This window comes from Ptiloglossa arizonensis, chromosome 3 (assembly GCF_051014685.1).
Source record: "Ptiloglossa arizonensis isolate GNS036 chromosome 3, iyPtiAriz1_principal, whole genome shotgun sequence".
Classification (NCBI taxonomy): domain Eukaryota; kingdom Metazoa; phylum Arthropoda; class Insecta; order Hymenoptera; family Colletidae; genus Ptiloglossa; species Ptiloglossa arizonensis.
Genome location: NC_135050.1, coordinates 17,242,240 through 17,259,930, shown reverse-complemented (window position 1 = coordinate 17,259,930; position 17,691 = coordinate 17,242,240). Strand labels below are relative to the sequence as shown.

The 17,691-nt window shown below is 34.5% G+C and overlaps 1 protein-coding gene across 1 annotated transcript; it reads right to left on the bottom strand.

Moving 5' to 3' along the window:
• Nucleotides 1–70: 70 nt before the first annotated feature.
• LOC143144921 (uncharacterized) lies at nucleotides 71–17,262 on the bottom strand. Its single transcript, XM_076307803.1, has 3 exons — nucleotides 17,019–17,262; nucleotides 15,874–16,213; nucleotides 71–212 (listed from the first exon to the last, which is right to left on the bottom strand). The coding sequence occupies exons 1-3, from the start codon at nucleotides 17,260–17,262 to the stop codon at nucleotides 188–190; spliced, it is 609 nt and encodes a 202-aa protein (XP_076163918.1). The 3' UTR covers nucleotides 71–187.
• Nucleotides 17,263–17,691: the final 429 nt, after the last annotated feature.

Below are 17,691 nucleotides of genomic sequence, written 5' to 3'. Positions count from 1 at the left end.
TAAAACATCGGTAACGAACATAGTTTACTTTTTACAGCAACGGAATCGATTTTCCCTCTTCCTTTTATAATTTTTCTTATCCCTTTCTTCTACACTTTCACTGTCGTCTTCATTCGAGTAAAAACTTTCCTCTCCTATTTTTGTCTGTAACGTTGTCCCGCAATTTTCCCCCAAGATTGCGCGCTCACTATTGATTCTCGAGTTGTCGTTCCCTGAAACATAAAGATAAATCGACGTCAATTAAAGCACGTAACTCCAAACGGACATTTTTAAGCAAAGCATCGAATTCAGAGTTCTGCGTAAAGTACTTTTGCAATTTACAGCAGATTATCATTTATCAGAATATCGTTTAAACGTTCAAATATTCAGTTTGTGAATAATCGAACTGACAGTGTAAAATATTCAACAATGGTCTATTGGTATAAATCAGAACACTTTCTGGGTGAGGTGTTACAAAACGAGTGGTACCATTGAGTACCACTTCAAACGGAAAAATGTTATTCCTTTTTTTCGACTTATTCTCACATGTAAAATCATTACTTTCTCAATGGTATCATTCATCTGGTAACACCCTGTATATAAAATAATCTTCTGAACCAATAGAGAGAGAGTGGCTCCAAAAAATATTTTCACGTTGTATTATAAGGAAATTCTTCTTATCTGTAAGACTGGTTTTAATGAAAGTTTGTGTGCATATAGAGTATAATAGTGCATATATAGAGAAATGAGAGAATACTACTCATTCGGTAACATCCTGCATAGTGGCATCAATTATGTTCAAAAGAAGAGACTAACAAAGAGTGTGGATTCTACGATTTGAATGCGTTAAATGATGAACCGATTTTTTCAGAAACAAAGTCCTGTACATAGAGATTGTATTTCACACAAGATCGTGTAAATATTTATTATTCTTGTTATTATGCTTTGTTTGTTTAAAACAAACTAAATAATTGCGTTCTTTCCTCTACAGGATGATTACAATACAAAAAGTGACATTTTCTTTACTAGGAAATAAAACTAATGACAGTTTGATCAGCAACGCACGTGTAAATTATAAAAGGTACTGATAACAAAAACTTGTACTCGTCTCACGGGTCGCGCAATTAGTACCGTTTAGAAACCTTTAACTATGTTTCGTTTTATACAGTACGTAGTTTGTAATTGTGATCGTAAATGTAGTGAATTTCAAAATTGTAAATCTCACGACGTGATTATGTCGATCGCATATTTTAGCGAAACTGGAATAATCATTTTATCAAAATTTAGGTTGCAAAGCTTACGTAAATGTAATATCGTGAATGTCAATATACGAATATTAACGGTAAAATCAAATTACGAAACATTATTGTAATAACAAATATATGTTACACAGTTCAAATAAAATAAAATAATATTATACATAATTATTATTTTTAAACTTATATTAAAATCGATTATTTTCTAATCGTATCTTCCAAACGTTTAAGATAAATGTCTAAAAAAATAAATTCTAATTCCTTAAAAAAAAAATGACCTTCTATACTTCTTATACATTTGTATACTTCCTTTACTGTAATTAATTTTCTTGTCTTTGACACACCAAGAATAAAAAATATTTGTTAATAACAGTTATCAATTACTATTTACGATAAAGATATTTTTGATTGTGTGCCATCGAATTTTATTAAATTTTCGTTCATTTGTTCCATGTGTTCCAATTAATGGTGCTTAATTTATTATAATGAATAACTCTGGTGCGTAAAGTATTAGAAAGCTAAAAAAACGAGATTGGATAAATTCTTCGATTTTGGACGAATCGATATAGTCGTATACCTAATAATACCTTTAGATATCTTGCGCTAGATCGAGTATTATTTTCAATCGTGTAAAAACGATAATTGATCGTTAAGGTGTTAACCGCAATGAGTTAAGGGGGAACAGTCACGCAATTATTTATGCTTGTATCCGTACAACTTTCGTTATGAAAAAGAAAGTTGTTTGTCGTTTATATTGCATAACTGTCTTTTAGGTTTATCGATTCCTCATTGATTACGTCATTAATATTATTGAGGATTATCCGATAAACTTGCAACAGCCGCGTAAACAGTTGCAATATTGTAACTTTGGGAAATCTCGTGTAACGTAATCGCGTAGTGTATTTTTAGTGTATATTATAACAAAATTTGTTCATCAAACTTAATACGTATACACATTCGACGATACAATTTGATGATTAAAACAATTATTGTATTTTTATCCGGATTTCTCGAAAAAATATATATCTTTTTTAAAAAGGTCACGTGTTAATAAAACGTAAGAATTATTCGTGCAAAAATTATTTGATTTCTACGAGGTTTAATTTAAGAAAGTACCTTATAAAATTATTCGTTTACACAAGCCGCTTTCAACAGTAAATTGCAACTAGGTACAGTAGAAGGAGATATACTCAAGTGCTATGAAATTTGAAATTCTCGATTTGGCCATCGAACAGGTTAGTCAATGCCAGTTAATGCAAGAAAAGGAAAAGGTAACCTTGCTTGTTTCTTTTTATTTTTGTTTGATCGAACTTATTGCATGCACCTTTCTTCACGCCTCATTTAATTTACGTTTTCACCGTATCTACCCCACTAACTGTACGTGAAACTGTGCCTAAGGCCATAGTGAAACTTGTCTCCAACACATCTTCCGATTAATGTAGATTTTAAACCGAAATTCGCGATTTATTATTGTGTAGTAATAATAAAGTTAATACATGTGTATACCTCTTTTTGAAAAAAATATCTGTCACCACTTTTCAAGACGTACAACAAACTTGAGGATCAAAACTTTAATCTTACTATTTTATTCAACATGATCGAAAATGATTTTTATTTATTAACCGATACGAATACTCAGAAATAAATTCTTAGAAATGGAAATTAAGGTGAAAGAAAAAAGTATTGTCGTAAAAAGTGAAAATAAATAGTCTTTTCGTAATATATGAAAGTCACCTTAGGTCAACTAAACCCGAGAGAAACAACAAGGTTAAAGGTTGAATGATATAAAATTATATGAAGAATTTAAAGCAAAAAAAAATCAACTATGAAAACTGGTAGTACACACACTTTCACTACTTATTAGCACAAGTACTTAGTATTTATTCACGTCCTAGATAGTTCCGTGTCTGAGAAAGTAGAAACACATTTATTTCATAATAATATAATATCCCATTATCTGCGTTACACATAGCTACAATGACCATTGTAAAATATACAAAGCAATTTAAAATTAGTTCGAATGCAAGTAAACATATTGTTTTAATCGATAATTTTACCGAAGTTTGTCAATTACAATTATTATTTATAATAATATTAATAATTTTTATGATATGTGTACATACGCACGCATGTGGTACGAACCTTTGATACGAACATATTATCGTTAGTTTCGTTGAAAAGTTTAGGTTTTCGATACTGACAAAAAAATATCCATTTCTTTGTATTCCTCTTTGACAAGTATGCACAATCATTAACAGAATTTAGATCACAATTATTAATAAATAATCCATTGTACGCCCTTGAGAATCCATGTGGTATTAACACAAAAAGTACCCTGCACAATTATGGTTTCTCTTTACAGAAAGATTGAAACTGGTTTTCATGTTCACCTAGTTTCGACATCGTCACTTTTCATTTGTAGGATAAATTAAATCAACAAGTATACAATGACACTTGAAAAGAATTTGTGCTACTCTAGATGCGAATGAAATTTGGAGTATTTGTCGTCTTAATTTACTTCATCGTATGTTACGTTTTTAAGATCACGATTTTAGAACACTTGTATTAACAGTGTACATGTGAATTGTCAAATTGAATCGTTGAATTCATTCATCGAAATAAAATATTCTTCTTTGCAATTGACCTTCAGTAACATTGAATAGCCTGAATCGTTACAAGTTGATGCACGATAAATTCGATATAAACATCTGCTTTTGCTTCCTGTTCTTGTAAATAGTAGATAACGTAACACCAATCAAGTTCGAAGTAACAAGAACGTGTTCTAAGATTAGATACAAGTAAATATATATATTTACGGTATTAATATTTAATTCGACTTAATTGTCATAGCAAATACCGCGAATGGCCATATACTAGGTTGTTCGATAAGTTTTGTCGTTTATTGAGCAACCTATTATAGTGTGCATCAGTACGTTTAAGGTATTGCTATTTGACTTAATTGCTATCACAAATACCGTGAATAACCATACACAGTATGTCTCACAATCAGTGTCCAATGTATACAGGGTGATTCACTTAATTGTTTCGAGTTATAACTCCATTGTCAATTTAGTTAGAAAAAAGTGTCAAAGGAAGAAGACATTTATTCAATGACTTACTCCAAAGTGATATCAATATTACTCTACTTAAATCGCGTAGAAAATTTCGGAGAAAGTATAATAGTAAAGCACGAGCGCGTTTGAAGTCTGTCATTTCTTGCGCATTTGGAGCGTGAACGATTTCTGAAATTTGGCAATAACAGTGATTTTGTGCAACGCATTTCAGCCTAAATTTACTGCTACAAATACGCTACGCGGTACTTTCAATCCTTAACGTTGTAATCAGTGCTGGATCTGTACACAGACAAACCTAAACGATTGCCTAAGGACGTTTGATGTTCCATAAATTATCTTCTATTCGCTGTTACATATTTATTGTTTGTTTCTTTTGTTGCGAGGAACGGTGAGGATTGTAATAATATTTTCTGTCCAGGAACATAAATGAAACAAGTGTGGTTACATTTTTAAAAACAGTAACAAATATACTAATAAATGAAATAAATGATATATGAAAGATTTCAAAGTAGGAAGAAACATTCTGCGATCTAACACGAAAAGAGAAATTAAATACGTAAGTAATACTAGACTACTCGATCAGGTATATATATCTTGAATACCCACAAGGGCAAACAAGTTTAACCTTTACGTTATTACATTGCGATATATTTAGAAATGAAATTAAAATTCGAATCTAACGTTGAAATTTTAGTAGAATTGTTTCAATACTGTTTATCCCTGAAATATCGTTTTAATTTCGAAATATTGCAATTGGTAATCATATAGTAATAAATACTGGTAACCATTTGACACTCTAACATACTTCACATTTGGTTTTTGTTAATTCAATGTTTGTTGGATATCTATCTTGAAATAAATATTTGAAATAGAAATTGTTCGTGTGGAGAAAAATGAAAAAAAGAACACTTGACTCGATATATAAATATATATGTACAATATACATATATATATATATATGTAAGGACGTAAGTGATGAGGACACAACCGCGTATCTACGGATCCTCGTAACTCGAGACCGCGTAACTCGAGGATTCACTGTATAATAGTTACCTACAATGATACGAAATAAGCAGGATATATATTCAAACAGTTATAGCTGGGAGCTGGAAAGATGATTCCCAGGTTAAGCGGAATGTGGTAACCCGTATAAGGGGAATGTGGACAGTGTCTAGTAATTTTTGCTACGTCATAGGCCTTCAAAGGTTGACCAAAGCAGCCAAGCAGATTATTGAAGATTTCCTCGTGGATTTGGTCGTCGTTTCCAACAAACCGTTTTCATAAGAAAAACGCGTATTGTTTTATATCCGTTAGCGGCTAGCGCAGCGGAAATGCAATGACCGCAAGGACGAATGGACTGCTCGAGATAGAGTTCACAGGCCGTTGATTTACGAAGGAGGAACTGTGATTCCAGACTTTCCATTTGTGTCGAATGGTGGGGATAGAAACAAGTATGACGCACATTTCCTTTTGTTATTGCACCGAGAACATAAACCAGATCGTGCTTTCACAACCGTTCGGTGTTTCCAAAAGAAGTGAAATCACAGGGGGCGATATGAGCAGATGGACACTTTTCGTGGTGCAATAATTTCGGTGAATTTGCAAGAAAAATTCCAACGAGAAACAGTGCTGATTGTCGGGCCTAAAGATCTTCGAAATTACCATCTTTGGTCATTTTTGCGTATTCAAACGGCCGCGAGTTTTCTCACGCACTGTGAGCTCCGATTTATCGAAAAATTCCAATAATGGACGAAATGGCAATTGAACACTGTGCACGTAAATATATATATAGAATCATTTTTTTTTGTTTGTTTCAACGTTTAGTTATTCGTGCCAGAGATTAACTTCTTGCGGTGGAAATTTTAATAGTAAAGTTTGTACGGGAAAAATGTGTAACCTTAAACGCAAACGTGATTTTCTCGAAACTACGGTTTCAGAAACGGTGAACATTAAATATTGAAAAAAGTGTAAAAATGTTGATTTTAGGTGACAAAATAAATATAACGTTTTTCTTCGTATCTTACTTCCGGAACGCGATGGACAAACATGATTCTAACGCCTAAATCGTCAAGAAAATGTGAAAAAAAAGACAGAATCTTTTTGAACTTTCAACGTGGAAGAACGAAGAAAAATTTCTTTAGAAAAAGCAATAATTAAGTATCTTAACGTGCACAAAATCTCAGTTTTCTAAACATCGCAACAATTTCAGTTAAATGTCCTAACGAGTTCCACTTTTGATAGAAATTTGTAACACTTGGTGAATAAATGTATTGTATTAAAAAGGACACCAGACTAATAATAGTGAAATTATTGTGTAGAATTTCAGCATAATAATAACCTCAGAAGTGCTTTAATGTTGCAATTGCAATATGCTCTTAATAATGTTAATTCCTCATTCCGTAAGAGATCGTACGTGACAATACGGCAACAGTTACTTTAACTTTGTGGTTACTTAATTTGTATAAGAATATTTCCATCTATCCGAGCAATCTTCTCCGAGTGATTATCTCAGAAATGAGATTTGCACGAATCGTCGACAATGAAGGGTTAATTTTTTTGTCAGCGTCTTCCTTGAATAGTTACAATATCACTTTCGTAGCCAGGTTGCATATTCTCATGCATTCCTCGGTTAAGTGTTAGCCCAATCGAACATCTCATTTACATCGTGCATTAGCATCCGTTCGTGCTACCGCCTTGCGGTAAATTGTACGCCAGATTGCAGTAACAATCTAGCTTGATGTGCACATTATATTGCGGCCGTTGATACGACTTGTACTAGTATGAGCAGCGAGACGAGAAGGAAACGCTTTCACGATAGTGGTGGTAATAAATTGTTTTGAAGAATCATTACGGATCATTTCTTGCAAAATTTCAATTTTCATTGCACGCAATGCCTTGGATCTCTCTCTTAATCGGTTACGTTGACGTTTGTCAATTAAATCTTAATTGAATCAACAATCTGCATAATTGCTCGCGGATACGAAAACTCTATGCATTGTACATTTTATAAGCAACGAATGTGCGAATCGATAGAAAATTGACAATCGTACGCCGTATGATATAATGGTTTTCCATTTCATACATCTGTAACGAGTTTTTAATCAATCCATTGTTTCCTTCTTAAACTACTTTCTATTTAACATTTACGATCCGTTTACTGTTTATAATTAAAAACAGTAGCTCTCATCCGTATAAAATTCATTTATATACGTGTAAAGTGTTGCAAAATAAGTAACGTAAAAGAAAATAGATAAATAAAAGTTGTGCAGTCAAATGTGTTTCATATAAGATTCTGTTACATCGATCTCACAGATTTCAATGACTTTAAAGTATGTCAAAAGGGAGAGGTCCATGAGTGATCGCCGAGCGAAGAGTAATTGTCTGGCTTGAGTCTGGATCTAAGTTCAAGATAATAACGATATTATTAAACAATTCGAGCGTGAAAGTAAATTTTAATCGCTTACTGTATTATTTCCCTTTTATCTTTGAACGCGTGCAGCTTCAAAACTAGATACGAGCAACGTTTAATCATGCGTTGAGGCTACTCGCTGATCTTCCCCTTCTAACATACTTTACGGTCGTTGAAATCGGTAAGGTCGTTAACACGATAAATAATTAGCAGATTCTCGTTCAACAATTCAAAGCAAAGTATTATGTCGAGCGGAATAGATGTCTGCACGTAAAGCGTGTTACATTGCTACGTAGAACTTGTTGGAAACTCGGAGAGGATAGAAATTCCATGCATTGTAGAAAGGACTAACACGGAAGTATTTATCCTGGTCTTGTGGTTTCGATCTAAAACCACAGATTCGTTATTTTTGTCCTCTTTACATTCTATGAACATTAATTTCGTACACGAATGACGTTCAAAATTATCCTGTACCTGATCTGTAACATCATCAAAGGTATAGTTTGTTATTGTACTCGCAACAAATTGTACGGTTGAATCGATTTAAGAGGGTTTCTCGTCGCGAGGAATTTATTTTACGACAATTCATTTTTACCGAATCGAAGGAAAATGTGAAAGTAACTAGACACATCGAATCGAGTTTTCTTGATACTCTGTTGCAGTGTTTTCGGTTTGTTTTTAACGTCTATATAGGGACTCGATCCAAGATGGATCAGAAGAATGTAATACAGAGAAATGTAATTAACTTAACAAATGACAAACACACGTCACAACAAATGACAAATTAACTTAACGAAACACATCTCTCAACAAATGTACAAATATATTTTGTTATCATTTTGAACCTAACGTTTTATTTTAAACATATTTAGTTCATTTTTTAGTTTCAATATTGATTGATTCACGAACTAATTTCTTTTTTGATAAGCTTAAATAGATTTTGTATTCTCCTGGTTAAATGAGTTAGAAAATTGAAAGAAATTCACCGAACAATTTACACGATTACCAAGAGGATCGGTGCTTTTTTTTCACCCAAATGCAGAATTGTCACAGGACTGCAAGAAATCGAGCTCAACGGGGCTGCAACACGAGCCATTGGTATGCCATTAGCGAGCTAAAATGTTCCAAGTTCAGTTGCCCCTAACTCGTGTTTCAATCGCTGGTGAAACCACCAGGTCCAATATTTCTTTCGCGTTACGTAAGAACGAGTTAACGACGATACACTCGGCCAGATTTTCGAGCCCTCGAGGCAAATGTCTGACCCGTTGCAGTTTGAATCGTCTTTGAATTAATGAACTTTCACGGGCAGTTATGTGACCGAACAAAATCCGGTTAAGTTTTTGCGAGTTTGCTTTCATTGAGAACCTTGGGCCCCATCCTACGTTCACCAGAACGTCCAATTTCAGATTAAAAATACGTGCATAACTTTTTGAAAGTGAATTTTGATTTCTCGTCAAAAGCTGTCATACGGATAGTGACAGTATTATATAAAAACAACTTCTGACTTAAAAATGTTATTACGAAAACGATTATTCGTTTGATTGCATTGATTATCTTGTTAGTGAAGTATAACACGAATTGTTTATTCGCGATGTTGAGTGATATTACGTTATGACATTAAAAGGTACTACGCAAATTCAGATTATTTTCGTTAAATGTAAATTATAATTACTTATCGTAAATTCGTTACTAAGAACATAGGTGTATGTTAGTATTCTAATAACATTTTTAGTACTGAAATTATAATAAATCTAATACGTAATTTCTTAATACGGATTCAAAATCGTGTTCTCTTTAGAGCTGTAAATTGAATGGTAACAAAAGCAACAAGAACAAAATTGTATGGAAATATTATCGTGTAATATTTGTTTAAAATACTAGAATTTTTCGTAGAAAAATTGATTAGAATTATAATGAATATTCAATTTTTGTATATTTTGTATACGTTTAACATATATAATGTATCTGTACATAGTTTTAAGTTATTCAAATATTTCGTTTAATTTCATCTGTAAAGTGATCTTTTAATAATGAACTTGGCAGGTAATTCGCTTTGTTCGCTCGATCCATGTGGTTAATATTGTGAAATTTCTGTACAATCGATGATCCTCTTTCATCAGTCAGTAACACATTTGACCTCTCCTGTGTCCACGTATCTTTGCAATAGCAAACAAAATAGTCTTTTGCTAGAAAGCAAACACGTTTCGTAAGTACTCCTAATACCACGGCTCTCGTCGTATCTACCATTTTAATGCTGGCCACGATTGCGATTTTCTTTTACGACTGCATTGAAAGTATGCTATACTATTCGCGCATTCATTATTTCAAATGTGTATCTTTTAAAATGTTTATTTTTTCATTAGTCCATGTGTCCTAATACGAAGGCACAAAACGATGCAAATTTTTGTTGCAAGTGTGTGTCGTTTTGAAAAACAGACCCGTTAATAAACTACAACTTCTGAACAGAAATATGAAATATACATCTTGAACAGAAGAAGTTTCATAGTAACTAATTCTTCGATTGTTCGTTTCTTAAATCTTAAATTATTACACACAAATAAAAGAAAATATCGAAACTCACCGCGATCGATCGATATCGACTTGCTTTCTATCGAGATATCGTTAATATAGTATTCACCACCGGTGACTTTCGAGATGGTCTTGGTTCAGATAATGCAATTTCGTTCCGTTTTTTTCTCACGGTGTAATTTCACGCGACAACCGTCACAGATTTACGCACCTTCCATAAAAATTGGAAATGGTTCGCTCATTTTCAATGTCACTCTCCAAATAGTTGTTTTTTTCTTTTTATGTCGACGACGATTCTCCTAATTGCGGAGATCGTTACACTTCTAATTCGCCATCTTGAAAAATGCACTCACGGATTTATAGAAAGCAGAAACACACCACACGAAAGTTTCTCGAAGACTGAAATACTTTCAAATATAATACTTGGTCATATATATATGTAGAAGTCTATTGGGGAAAAGTTTTAATTTAGTAAAATCCCGACAACCACTTAGTTTATTCCTTCTTTGTAAAAAAATTGTGAATAAAAGGTAAGTAAAAGGGAAACAAAAAGCATTTTATTACGCGGAATAAATAATCACGGATACGTGCCTTACTTAAATTAATATAAACCACGAGACTTGCCGATTTCAAATTTTATTGTAAATATCAATGAAACAATATTTGTATACAGCATAAGCAGTATGGTTGTCCGACCGTAGCAACGGAGCTCGTGGGTCAGTTACCTGAAACATCCCGTGCCGTGACCTTTAACAGTTCATTGGGATGTTAATTATGAAATACCCAGTTTATAAATTACATATTTAGCGAAGAAAGTTTCGAACAATCAGGGCATATTTATCAGAATTTTTAACCGATGTACTTCGACCTGGAGTTTACAAAATTAGAAATTTATTTATCATCTCCGCGTTGTGCGAACAATTGTTCTGACTAATGGAAAATGAATCCCATAAAGCCATTCTTAGTGAAGGAAACGAAATAAAAGAGAACTTAACACGGTTGATAATTTCGCGAAAATATGCAAAGACTTCAAACTTCAAAATTTACAAAGTGATGACTTTACACCCTATTTAATTTTGCACGGACTACAATGTATTTCAGTTTTGTAAAAATTCCTAAACTAGATTGCAAAAAGTGATCGATTGAACGTGGAATGACCATATTAGAATTGAACGAAGAATGGAGAAATGTAACGCAGAAGATTAAAAGTATCGGTAGACGAAAGAAAAGCTGAAGGACGTCTGGTTCGTATAGACTAGTTTTGAAGAAGCAGATTACAGGTAGAACGTTACGGGCATCGAGTCTGCGGAAAGAAACTTTGTAGTTCAAAGAAAGACCAACTGGTTTTAATGACAAGTAATCCTACTTTAAGGCATCCGGAAATTGTTTCTGCAAAGACACTTTCCGCGTATGCGTTAACTACTCAGAGCATCGTTCAAGGAATCTTCGTGACAGTGAATTAATGATATTAAGTACATCTCCAATAACACAAATAACTTTACACAAGTAAATATCTTTTTATATATTTTAAATAAATTCTGTAAGACAATTAAAATTAATTTTTCTAATTAATTAAGTAATAATAACTGTCAAATTCAAGGGAAACGAACTCGATGTTTTTAATCATTTGTTCCCAAGATATCTATATACGACCTGAATAAGGTACCGTTTTTTAAATAAACGGTTCGTAGATTTTTCTCGTACAGGAAACCTAAACGAGTGACAAATCATTTTTTCTGTGTTTTTCGTCTCTTTCACGAAGGATAAAAACAGTTTTCCTCTGGACATTAGAATCAATACATTCTGGATCACTTTTTGTTTCACAAGTGTGTGATTCAGGATAAATGTGGAAAACTTGATTATTTTCACTATTTATTTTCAATAGTATTTACGAATGTGTACTGTGTGTGTAAATTTTTTTCAAATTTCGTATATTTTTGAAAAATGTATTTTTAACGCGCTGCTAATTTTCTATGATTTTAAAAATCTGGAAAATTCTGTATACTGTATAGTCTGCAGTTAGGGTATGTAAACAGTAAGCAAATAATACAGTTAACAAAGTCACGTTCAAATGTTATGAGCTGAACATACACGTTAACGTATATTTGAGATTATATAATAGGACGCATTTCGATATGTCAAATTTATTTTGACTTACAACTTGAAAGGTCTAAAAATGCATTGCGTTACCGAGGTACTTAAAAATAAAGAGAAAGTTGAGTTTCTTTTTTCCCCTGGATGTTGCTCTACCTTTAGCATCTTATTTTATGTAACTCCATTTTAATGCCATTTTCGCGAACGTTTTCGAAATGCCACGTACTGTGATCACTTTCCTCTTAAGTTTTTTTTTTTTTTTATAGTGATCGATTCAAAAAGATACAATATTTTTTTATTTCGCTTTTTACACAATTAAAGATTGCGAAAATCAATCTAAAACTTTTTGTTCCAGGGTTCACATTACTCCTTTTACTTTACTTTTTATCGTTTTGGTTACCAAACATAATTTCATTCGATTAAATAACAATAATTTGATAATCTTTTGTGTTAACTTCATTGATACTAGGTTTTGTCGTGATTCACATTGAACACACCGTATTAAAATAATTGATCGTTATAAATTCAACAGATTTGTTACATAACTTAAGCAGACAAGTAATTAAGAATTATGGGTTCATAAAAAGTGTCACTTTTACGAAACATTCATTAAAGTGACTTTCATAACTTTCATTATTTCTACATTTTTGCGTGTCTTACATAATAATTTGATACAGAAAAATGTACAATCTGAGAATATTGTAATCTTTGCCAAAACTCTTCTTGAAATTTGCAAGATGATTTAACGATTTGTTAACGAAAAATGAATTTGTCATAATGATTTAAAAACATACGATTCCTTGCCCTTTTCATTTGATAAAAATATATTTCTCTCAATGTGTGAAAAACGTGTAGTTGTTTGGGAAATCTGAAACAGTGTTAAACGTTTAATAATTATATTTGACATTTACCATGACGCTTAAACGATTGGCAGTGACTGATCAACACTGCGAAGCAGTTGAACTTGCTCTAAATATCAAATAATAGTTCCCGTAGTTCGATTTAACGTACCGTGTAATAACAGAATAAAACATGTCCAAGTAAACAATAAGGAGGTAAGTCCGCTTCGATAGTTCCTTACAAGTTAAAAAGTATAATCGTTTGTTACCGTGGCTGGATACTGTTACACGTAGAAAAACAGAAAGTGGTGCATGGACCACTTGATCTCACCTAATTGGATGTTCGAAGGTACGCTTAATAAAAACCATCGATAGAGTTTACAACCTTAACTCACATTACTGGAAATAAAATTAAGGAAAAAATTATGACTCGTATGAGAAACAAAAAATCAATGGAGAACGTTATACTGAATATAATATTTTTTACTTTCGTAAGATACATATACATTAAGAACGTTTAAAACTTTCGTTCACTTCAAATAAATTTGAGAAACAACGTTACAGACAACGTTGGTTATTTAAATAAGAAAAAAAAATAATAGAGTGATTGACAATGATGTAACAAATTCGGAAGCGTCAGTTACGAGGTAAATATTTACTTTTTAATTCGTAGAAAGCCACCGCGGCAAGAGTTTAACACCATTTCAGAAAAGTACATACCTACGTACGTAATAAATGGGAAGAAATTTTACTTGAACTTTACGGTATTCGTTAAGGTGAAAGGTCATATTCCATTTTGTAACCCCTTGTATGTAACACGTACGCACGTAGCGCGGATTATTCTAATCTATGCCGAAACTTTACTTTTCAGAGTAAATATATAAATGGCATTAATCCTACGATGATAAGATACGTTAATCTGTATGTATTCATGGTACATCGATTCATGTATATTTTACATACATAATAAATCGTATCGAATCGAATGCAACGAGATATACGTGCTGTATACGTCGATGCAAATGAGTCTGGTTCAGCAAGTGAAATTTCTATGGCAGATATACCCTCTTTCGAATTGTTCACGGTAAAAGATCGTATTCCTTTTTAATTACCTGAAATATCTTTTCCGCGTTACGTAATATCCGTAGACAGATGCAGAACGAAAGTACGCGATATTAAACCATCGTAGCTAATAACCATCTGGATACAATTGATGCGACGCTGATCGTGTACAGAAAAAAAGGAAAAAGTTATATTTTTCTATAATTCACATTAAACGCGTTGCATCGAGATTGTGGTGTACAGATTATTTGGAGAATACTGTTTATTTTTTTTCTATCATCGTGTTGCAATTTTGATGTCAAGGCTCGCATTATAAGGACCATGATAATTGAAAAGCAAGTAAAAATCCATCAAGAGTCTCATAACGCTGTCAGTAGCTACTTAAATATTTTCGTAATTACAATGAAGTTTCACCAAGTTTGACGTGTCAATATAAATGTTTGAGAAATAAATTCCTTACAAAGTTTCCTTTTTGAAGAAAGAATTCGCGAGTACGTCACAGCTCGCGTGGAAAGAAATTTCGTTTCTCGGGTTAAATCGATTAATTTCTCTTATACAAACTTCCGTTTGTATTTTTACAAGTGATCCAGTTTGAAAAGGTTTGATTCACGTCACTCTCTAAACTGATCGCGTATTATCGTTGCATGAAGAAACATTCAAAACTTTTATGCTTCCTTTGATAGATATTAATTTTTTTTATCTGGCAAAATATGGATGAAATTGACGTTGCACTAAATAATTGATCCCTGTCGTTAATTGTTACCTATCGTTTTGAAAAGTCAACTCGTAATGGACAAGTTGTCATTCGACCGATATGTAATAAATATGCACCTTTGGAAAATACGCATAGAATGTTCTACCTGTCATTTATCCACATGAACCCTTTATATTCACCTCGTATTTATGTTCGATTCGAAGTTTCTTATACCTGCGGAGACATTCCCCACAGGTAGCTAAGTGTATCGGAATATTATTTCAAAATACCCACGATGCGTTCGTACGCGTACAAACTGTTAAAAACATAGAAAATGTATAAGCTTGCGATAAACTGTCAATGGGTGCAAAATGTTTCACGTGGAAATTCTGTTTGCGTATAAAAAGAAATTTGTTATACGATTCGTTGAGCAATTACACGCAAACATTTGAATCATCTTTCCCTAACATTCTGCGTGACAAGCGCACGCTTAAAAGTTTCAGAATACAACGAAGAAAGCAATAGAACAATTACAAACGAAGTAAACGAGTTTCCAAAACCCGGTAGAAAATTTGAGCGCGTAAAACGTAACCTAACGTAAAATATATCAAAATCATCGAGCACACGCGTAAGAGTAACGAACGTTTGTTCTGACTCCTCCCTTTGTGTAATCACCATAAAACGGGACAAAGTTACGAGGAGCGCGAGACCGTTTCCACGAAAACTCGTTCGTACGGTTATCCAACGGATCGAGTTATCATCGAAACGACACCGATGTCAAAGACCATTCGAAGTCGCGGGAACGCGATACATAAACGTGACTGTCAATCACGTATCGTGAAATTACACGCACGAACCGTACTATTTGCACCATTCCGAGCAACGTCGTTCGCATTCTTCGCTGCTTTCGGATGAGAAATTATTCATATTTACTTACGTAAGGTCGCTGACAGACGTAGCCCGTATGCGCGCAAAACCGGGTTCATTAACTGCCCGGTAAAATCGGCCTTTATGTAACACACAACAGTTTCGTGGAGGTGAGCGAATGGAAGGACGAGTACCACGCGAGGCAGGTTTCTCTATCGCCAAGGTGCAACACACATTTCGTCGGCCGTACTTGTTTAGAATGTGATCCGCCGCTTCTCCCTCGGTCACGATCCCCCTGCAGTGTGTCCTCCTTAACGGATTCGCATCCTTTCCATGCTTGCTCGTAGTACGATAATCGCGATACCGGTAGCCGAGTTCTTTTCCCGATCGGTCTGGTGAACCACCACGTTCTCACCTCGAAATAATCCGCACCCTCTTACCCGCGCGTCGATGTCACCGCTCGAATCGAAATCGATCCTCACCCTCGTGACTCGCGTTAAACGAGACCCGATCGATCGATGAAACCCAAGGAAGGTTGAAGTACCTAGCGACACTTACGATACATTAGCGAGTGCACGCCAAACTCTCAACCGTGTACGACTCTCGCGACAACAATATTCCCGATCGCGACACCAGTGGCGTTTCCCTCGTAATAATCCTTCGATCGTCGAAAATACGACGTCTCTCGTTCTCTCGTGTTTCTCTCGTTTCTCTCTTCTTTCTTCCGCTTTCTGCGCCTCCTTGACCAGTACCAATTCTAACTTCGTCGAATTGGTGAAATGCACCGACGCCTGACTTTTCGAAATCACCTCGTTCGCGAACCTCCGCGATTCAGGTATCTCTGCGTCGAATCGATCACTCTGGCGCGTCGTCGAATACGAGAAAAACAAAAAAAAAAAAATACGAAAGAGAACGAAACGAAACGAAGATACTTGTCCGGATCGCGCGCTTCGTTTCGTACGAAGGATCGCGTTCCAGGATTCGCTGGTTCTCGAAAAAGCTCAAGAGTTCCAGCACGTAGGTGACTCGAAATACGCGCGTGTTCTTCGATCTTGTCGAATCACGAAGTGAATGAGGAGATAGTAGAACGGTAGTGCAGCATGGACCACGGTGGGTAACGAGAACGTGGTACCCACCAACCGGCCAAAGAAAGTGGTAGGGACACCAGGTAAACGTACGTCCCGAGGACTGTCTACGTTGCGCATCGAACCTCACCGCCTCGCCTCTCTTTCGCAAAATGAATGACTCCTGGCGTTCGACTCTGCTGACTAAGTATGCTTTGAACGCCGATACACAAGGTAGAAATTCCGTGAGGTCGAACATAACCGATATCACCTTGCCTCGCGTGCCACTTGCGATCACCGCCTCGACCTGTGAAAAGTCTCATCGTTGTTCCACGAAATCGATTCTTCGAGGTGACGTTTAGACCAGCGACGAGAGCAACGCTTAAAATTAGCATTTTCGTTTATTCACGAACGGTTAGAATCGTCGATGACTCGTATCGTTTGGTCTGGTCATGGTATGTTTGAGAAGCAAGAACGTTTGAACGGAACTTCTTTCGAAGGATACGTAACGTTGGAATATTTCGTGGCTACGTTCTTAAGAACGTTCAAATCGAGTGGGCTACATTTTCATCGAGATGTAATTTTGAGATTTAGAGTACCGAAACTTTCTTTTAGCCGTTTTAAAAGAAAATTACTTTTTGAAAAAATCTACATGTGTGTCGTATTAGCCCTATGAAAACACTCAACGTTTACTTTGACAATATTACGCATCATTGACAACAAAGCGTCCATATGAATAAGTGTATAAATCTACTGCTTATTTTGTTTGTTAGATAATTTCAACGTACACAGAGATCTTAACAAATACGAAAAAACCTAGAACA

Coding starts and splice junctions, on each gene's coding strand:
- LOC143144921 (XM_076307803.1), bottom strand. CDS start 17,262: ATGCTAATTTTAAGCGTTGCTCTCGTCGCTGGTCTAAACGTCACCTCG. Junction 16,214..17,018: donor TGCGAAAGAGAGGCGAGGCG/GTGAGGTTCGAT, acceptor TTTCGAGGTGAG/AACGTGGTGGTTCACCAGAC. Junction 213..15,873: donor ACGTCTGTCAGCGACCTTAC/GTAAGTAAATAT, acceptor TTTATGTTTCAG/GGAACGACAACTCGAGAATC.